The sequence below is a fragment of the Malus sylvestris genome, chromosome 6, assembly GCF_916048215.2.
Source record: "Malus sylvestris chromosome 6, drMalSylv7.2, whole genome shotgun sequence".
Classification (NCBI taxonomy): Eukaryota; Viridiplantae; Streptophyta; class Magnoliopsida; order Rosales; family Rosaceae; genus Malus; species Malus sylvestris.
In genome coordinates this window covers 4,806,422-4,814,078 of record NC_062265.1, presented here as the reverse complement: position 1 = coordinate 4,814,078, position 7,657 = coordinate 4,806,422, and the positions used below count along the sequence as shown (strand labels likewise).

The following is a 7,657-nucleotide window of genomic DNA, read 5'->3' as shown; positions in this document are numbered from 1 at the left end:
TGAGACACACATTGTTCACAACAACCAAACCCCCCACTTGCTAGCCATCTTCTTTCTTTTTTGTGTTTGTTTATCATCCTCCCTTGACACTTTGACACCGATCGATCAAGTTGAAGGCAGCTGCAACAATGACACAGCCGGACACGTTTACTGGCGGCGGTAGTGGCAACGGCAGCGGTTCCAATTATAGCGATGCGAAGAAGACAAAGAAAGAAGAAGAAGAAGGTAAAGGAAAGCAGCAGCGGAAGGTTTCGTTGTTGAAGCTCTTCTCGTTCGCCGATTCATATGACTACTTGCTAATGGCAGTCGGATCCGTCGGGGCGTGTGTTCATGGAGCTTCAGTTCCTATCTTCTTTATCTTCTTTGGCAAGTTGATCAATATTATTGGCATGGCTTATCTTTTTCCCAAAGAAGCTTCTTCCAAAGTTGCTAAGGTAATTAGCACTATTACCTTATATTTTATAAGTTGCAGGTAATTAACACTATTACTTATTTTATTTTATTTTGTATTATGTATATGCAAATTTTAGTATTGATTTAATTAATTATAAGAAACTAGGTACGAACAGTGTTTAAAATCTACGAATGTGTCGATATTTGTGTCAAAAAATTTTAGAAATCAAGGATCCATATAGAAAGGGGGTGAAATAAAAACTTCACCCTATATCTGCGAGATATAGGAAAATCAATGAATATTGAAAAAACATTTACTAATTTACTACAATAATTTGCCGGAAGCCATTGTAGACTTCGAATTTTGACCAAATTTTAATGAATTGATAGCCTGCTCCATTGCAAATTTCCAAAATTACAGTTGAAGGCAACCGATATTGATATTTTCATATATTTATATATCAATATTTTGAACACTAGTATGAATGGCTAAAACTACAACACTGGCTATTCAAGCACTACTTTTTTTTTTCTTAATTCAAAGAGCCTAGCTATATTCGGGATGGGGATCCTCTTCGGATCCTCTTTGTGGGAATTTGGGGATCTATCAATTGTGTCCGTTCATCGTATATCGTGTGATCTGTTTTCGTTAAGTACTATTTATATTGAATTTTAAATTCAAAATTCAAAATGATTTATAACTGCATGATGTACGATAAACGAATTCGATTGATGTCACCACAAAGAGAATCCGGAGAGGATCCTATTCCCTATATTTGGGTTTCTATTGTACTTAACTTAGATCCACAAGGACTCTGCACCCTATTCTTATGAGAAACCAAACATATGTATGATTATTTTTCTTAAAAACTGGAAACCTAAAAAATTGAAAGTTAATTTTATGACTTTTTAAAATTTGACTTTTTATTTTTAGTTTATCAAAAATAAATTGGAAACTAAAAGTAGTTTTTAAGTTTTAGTTTTCAGTTTTCACTAAAAATAACAAAATAAAAAAAATGAAATGATTGTTAAATGGCCTTTTAATTTTCAGATTGGTCCGACCTTAATTAGTTTATGTATTTTGGAACTTATTAATCTTATATTGTTGTTGCAGTACTCGTTGGATTTTGTATATCTGAGTGTGGCTATATTGTTTTCTTCATGGACGGGTACGTGCCTAAATATATATATATATATATATATATGGTTATATTAATTTTAATCTTTCTTTTTGAATTTTGATTTTTTTAATATTCGGGTTCTAATCCAATGAATTAATTAAATAAATACAGAGGTGGCTTGCTGGATGCACACTGGGGAAAGACAAGCGGCAAAAATGAGGATGGCATATTTGAGGGCGATGCTGAATCAAGACATAAGTCTCTTTGACACTGAAGCTTCCACAGGAGAGGTCATCTCTGCCATCACAAGTGACATAATTGTTGTTCAAGATGCACTTTCTGAGAAGGTACGTGCAGTAATTCTAGTAATTAATTGGATTCTACCAAACTAATCACTCAATTGGTTATCATAATTATAACTATTACCCCAGATAAAAGAAAAAGAAAAGGTTAATTAATTAATGAAACAAGTGAAATTTGATGAGGGTCAAAATAGTTGTTGTCTGGGAATTTGATGGGAGTCGGAGACGGTGCAGGAGTAAATGCAAAAGGCTATAGGCATTTAAAAGTCGGTTGAGGTAGTTGAATGGGTTTATTAATGGAAATAGTTGAGAAGAAAAGTATTTAGGCCATCGAAAACATATTAATTAATTAAAAGAATTGTTATTAGCACTTTAAAAAAATTTATTTTGCACTCTAAACTTTCTATAATTAGAAAGAAAAATACACTTGTAAGGAGTGTAGAATGAGATTTTAGAAGTATAAATAACAGTTCATTTCATTAATTATTGGATTGGTTATTAATTAAATGAACTGTTACTAGTACTCCAAAAATCTAATTCTACACTCTTCACAAATATATTTTTCTTTCTAATTATAGAAAGTTTGGAGTGCCAAATAAGATTTTTAGAATGTTAATAACAATTCTTTTTTTTTTTTAATGGAAGATGTAAAATGTTTTTTGAATGGACATTTTATATACTTAGGCGGTTGGCATCTCTTTTTATGGTAGTGCTATCTACACACAAATTTTATATTTTACACACCATTCTCAATTTTCGACCGTTGAATCAAAAGAATTGACAAGATCAATGACAAAAAATTAACAAGATTGTGTGAGAGGTAAAAATGAGTGTGTAATAGCACTTCCCCTCTTTTTAAAGTAAATGTGATTTTTTTTAACAAACGATATTATCTACATTAACGGAGATGAGGTACGCAGTAGAACTCAGATTTACATTTCGAGTTACATATCAAATTTGTTCTTAGTATCATAATTTTTTAGCTACTAAATATAAAATACGAGTAGAGTAAGATGCACGTTGTGAATGAATGATGAATGGGTGATGGATTATGGATGATGATGCAGGTAGGAAACTTCTTGCATTACGTAAGCCGGTTTCTAGCAGGTTTCATAATTGGGTTTGTTAGGGTATGGCAAATCAGTCTGGTCACACTCTCCATTGTTCCATTAATTGCCCTTGCTGGTGGCGTCTATGCCTACGTCACAATTGGCCTCATTGCTAGGGTTCGCAAATCCTACGTCAAAGCCGGTGAAATTGCCGAGGAGGTGATCGGAAATGTGAGGACGGTGCAAGCATTTGCCGCAGAAGACAAGGCGGTAAGAGAGTATAAGGCAGCACTCTTGAAAACGTACAAGTATGGGAAGAAAGCAGGACTGGCCAAGGGTCTTGGCCTTGGCTCCATGCACTGCTCCCTTTTCCTTTCGTGGTCTTTGCTTGTTTGGTTCACTAGCATTGTTGTTCACAAGGGTATTGCCAATGGCGGCGAATCCTTCACCACCATGCTTAACGTTGTTATTGCTGGCCTGTAAGTGGTTCAATAATCTTAAATGGTGTTGCATTGTCTTTGTTTTATACTTAATTCAATCTGTATGCATTCGTTCGTATTTATAGTATTTGTTCTTTTAATTTGAAGGTCACTAGGACAGGCCGCACCAGACATCACTGCATTCATTCGAGCCAAGGCAGCCGCGTATCCCATATTTGAAATGATAGAGAGGAACACGATGAGCCAATCTAGCAGCAATAATGGCCACAAACTGAACAAAATTGAGGGTCATATACAATTTAAGGACGTATGTTTTAGTTACCCGTCTCGTTCTGATGTTAGCATCTTCAACAAGCTCAATCTTGATATCCCTGCCGGAAAGATTGTAGCTCTTGTGGGAGGCAGTGGATCGGGAAAGAGTACAGCTATATCCTTGATCGAACGCTTCTACGAGCCACTTGCTGGCCAGATATTATTAGATGGACATAATATCAAGGAGCTTGACATCAAATGGCTTAGGCAGCAAATTGGGCTGGTCAACCAGGAGCCTGCCCTTTTTGCAACAAGCATTAAGGAAAATATTCTCTATGGGAAATATGATGCTACATTCGACGAGATCACACGTGCAGCTAAACTTTCAGAAGCTCTCTCTTTCGTAAATAATCTCCCAGAGAGATTTGAAACTCAGGTATGGATATGCTAGCTTTTCATTGTGACCTTGAATTATCAGGATGTCTCATATAGTGCATCTATCATTTTTCGAGGAAACAAATAGCTTGTGGAAATAAGTATAAGGTGATATATAATGGCCTTTTACACACAACTCCTAATTTCGAAGAGAATGCTCCGTCCTTACCTTAGAGAAATGTTCTCTTTTTTCCTTTTTCATGCATTGATGTTCAGATGTTCTTTTCCTGCAGGTTGGTGAGAGAGGAATACAACTTTCAGGAGGACAAAAGCAAAGGATTGCAATAGCACGTGCAATAGTGAAGAATCCGTCAGTTCTCCTATTGGATGAAGCAACAAGCGCACTGGACGCAGAGTCTGAGAAGAGTGTGCAGGAGGCACTTGATCGTGCCATGGTGGGACGAACAACAGTAGTGGTGGCCCATCGTCTTTCTACGGTTAGGAATGCAGATGTAATTGCTGTTGTTCAAGAGGGTAAGATAGTGGAAACCGGGAGCCATGAGGAGCTCATTTCTAATCCAAACGGTGTCTATGCAGCACTAGTTCAATTACAAGAGACAGCTTCTTTGCAACGCCACCCCTCAATTGGTAACTTGGGAAGGCCACTAAGGTACTTGTTTGAAACTGTAACATCTTGGAAACTTTATATGAATCATTCTGATGCCTAGATCAACTTCAACAATTAGAATTGAGGTAGACCAATTTCTGCAAAGTATTACAATGAGTTTGGTAGAGGATAATAATCAAAGAGATCTTTTTTCTTTGAAATATTATTCTCTCCTTGCAAACACGGGTTGGGATAATCGGAAACCTTGCAATATGTGTTTAGCTTGTGAATTTGGCTCTAGTCATTAAGAAACATACAGAATATGGATGCAATTAGTTACTATTTGCATATTAATTCCGTAGTGACATACTCTCTGCCAGACTTTAAACATACTACTGTGATCCATTTGATTTGTTAACTGGGAATTACATTCATGTCTTAATAATATCTGTTTAACTTTTCCAGTGTGAGGAATTCACGAGAATTATCCCGCACTACAACAAGTTTCGGAGCCAGCTTCCGTTCTGATAAAGAATCTGTTGGCCGTACTGGTGCTGATGTAATGGAGACTGTAAAGTCAAAACATGTTTCAGCAGGGAGACTGTATTCCATGGTTGGTCCAGACTGGTATTATGGCGTGATAGGCACCTTTGGTGGCCTTATTGCTGGAGCTCAGATGCCTCTTTTTGCTCTCGGGGTCTCTCAGGCTCTTGTTTCATTTTACATGGACTGGGAGACAACAAAACATGAGGTTAAAAAAATCTCTTTACTCTTCTGCGGGGCTGCATTTTTAACTGTCATTGTTCATGCCATAGAGCATCTTTGTTTTGGGATTATGGGAGAGCGACTCACTCTTCGTGTTAGAGAAAAGATGTTTTCCGGTATGTCACACCACATACCGTCTTCATCAAGTTTATGCTGATTATATCTTCATTTTACGATACTGATCGCTCATCTTCAATTTTTTATATTTGATTGCAGCCATATTGAGGAATGAGATCGGATGGTTTGATGATACAAACAACACTAGTTCTATGCTTTCATCACGTCTAGAAAGTGATGCAACTTTGTTAAGAACTATTGTTGTTGATCGGACAACAATTCTTATACAGAATTTGGGTTTGGTTGTTGCCTCATTCGTCATCGCCTTCATCTTGAACTGGAGAATTACACTCGTGGTCATAGCCACATATCCCTTGATCATTAGTGGTCACATAAGCGAGGTTGAGTTTCAGTACTATACTTAAAAGAGAAGGAATATTTGTTATTTACAGAATGCCAACAGTTTTTACCTTTTCTTTCAGAAACTTTTCTTTCAAGGCTACGGTGGAAACTTGAGCAAAGCATATCTAAAAGCTAACATGCTAGCCGGGGAGGCTGTGAGTAACATCCGCACTGTTGCTGCATTTTGTTCTGAGGAGAAGATCATCGACCTTTATGCTCGTGAGCTTGTGGATCCTTCTAGACGTTCATTTACTCGCGGTCAGATTGCTGGCATATTCTACGGTGTATCCCAATTCTTCATATTCTCGTCCTATGGCCTGGCCTTGTGGTATGTAGGTTTAATTACTACCTCTTTCCTTACTATAGACGATGTAGGTTGGATAAACGACAGTTTTATTCTATCCGGTGACTGACATGATGACCTCTTAAGTTATATGTGTCAACATGAAAAGTAATGCTTAACAAAACTAATCATGGTTGTAATTTTCCGGTGACCTTAATTAGCTTCTAGATTTGATTGATAATATATGCATTCCTCTCAGGTATGGTTCTGTTTTAATGGGAAAGGAGCTCGCAAGCTTTAAATCTGTCATGAAATCTTTCATGGTTTTGATTGTGACGGCATTAGCTATGGGTGAGACTTTAGCACTTGCCCCAGACCTCTTGAAAGGGAACCAAATGGTGTCATCAGTCTTTGAAGTATTGGATCGTGGAACCGAAGTCCTGGGAGACGTAGGAGAGGAGCTTATGAAAGTTGAAGGTACAATAGAGCTAAGGAGTGTTCACTTCGGCTACCCTTCAAGACCAGACGTATCCATTTTCAAGGACTTCAATTTGAAAGTGCGCTCGGGCAAAAGTATGGCACTAGTGGGGCAAAGTGGATCTGGAAAAAGCTCTGTGCTTTCCCTAATACTCCGATTTTACGATCCAACCTCTGGGAAAGTCATGATTGATGGTAAGTAAGCTTATGCGTATAACTTTGTTCTTTTGCGCTAAAACATGGAACGAGGGAAACTGTTGCTTGATCTATGTGAAGTTCGAAAAGCAAGACCTCCAATATAGTGCCATTGGATTCACATATTTTAGCCTCGTCAAAACAAATTTCTGAAACAATTTCATGATCAGTAAAAGTTTGAACAACTTAATCAATCGCTCTTGGACCACTGCAGGGAAAGACATCAAGAAACTCAATATCAAGTCTCTTCGTAAACACATTGGCTTGGTTCAACAAGAACCAGCTCTCTTTGCCACATCAATTTATGAAAACATCCTCTATGGAAAAGATGGAGCTTCTGAAGCAGAAGTTATTGAAGCGGCTAAGCTTGCTAATGCGCACAGTTTCATCAGTGCCCTTCCTGAGGGATACTTAACCAAAGTCGGAGAGCGAGGGGTGCAACTATCTGGTGGTCAAAGGCAAAGGGTAGCCATTGCCCGTGCCGTTCTAAAGAACCCAGAAATCTTGTTATTAGATGAAGCTACCAGTGCTCTAGATGTGGAGTCGGAGCGCGTGGTGCAACAAGCTCTTGACAGATTGATGAAGAACCGTACAACGGTATTGGTGGCACATAGGCTTTCGACAATAAAAAATGCAGATGAAATCTCAGTTATACAAGACGGGAAGATTGTTGAGCAAGGAGGTCACTCGACACTTATAGAGAACAGAAATGGACCATATTTCAAGTTAATAAACATTCAGCAACAGCAGCAACAACAACAGTAACAAAATTCGGAACAGAATACTCATCCTCACTGTGCCTTTGTAATTCTTTCACTTTTCTTGTTATTTCTTTTTCTTTTTCACCATATATGAATATCATATAGACTTGTCAAATGGAGATATTGCATTTGTCTGAGAATAATGATAATATACATATTGGGGTGTTGCTGTACAAAA

General features: G+C 37.6%; 1 protein-coding gene across 1 annotated transcript; it reads left to right on the top strand.

Moving 5' to 3' along the window:
• Positions 1 to 7,657, top strand: LOC126625994 (ABC transporter B family member 2-like). Its single transcript, XM_050295139.1, has 11 exons — positions 1 to 434; positions 1,508 to 1,562; positions 1,686 to 1,861; positions 2,884 to 3,344; positions 3,453 to 3,993; positions 4,226 to 4,602; positions 5,005 to 5,420; positions 5,521 to 5,762; positions 5,844 to 6,091; positions 6,306 to 6,718; positions 6,933 to 7,657. The coding sequence occupies exons 1-11, from the start codon at positions 129 to 131 to the stop codon at positions 7,481 to 7,483; spliced, it is 3,786 nt and encodes a 1,261-aa protein (XP_050151096.1). The 5' UTR covers positions 1 to 128; the 3' UTR covers positions 7,484 to 7,657.

What these genes read in the sequence shown, in the direction of transcription:
- LOC126625994 (XM_050295139.1), top strand. Translation starts at nt 129, where the DNA reads ATGACACAGCCGGACACGTTTACTGGCGGCGGTAGTGGCAACGGCAGC. An exon ending in CAGAGAGATTTGAAACTCAG is followed by an intron (nt 3,994 to 4,225) that starts GTATGGATATGC and finishes CTTTTCCTGCAG; the next exon opens with GTTGGTGAGAGAGGAATACA. An exon ending in TGGGAAAGTCATGATTGATG is followed by an intron (nt 6,719 to 6,932) that starts GTAAGTAAGCTT and finishes GGACCACTGCAG; the next exon opens with GGAAAGACATCAAGAAACTC.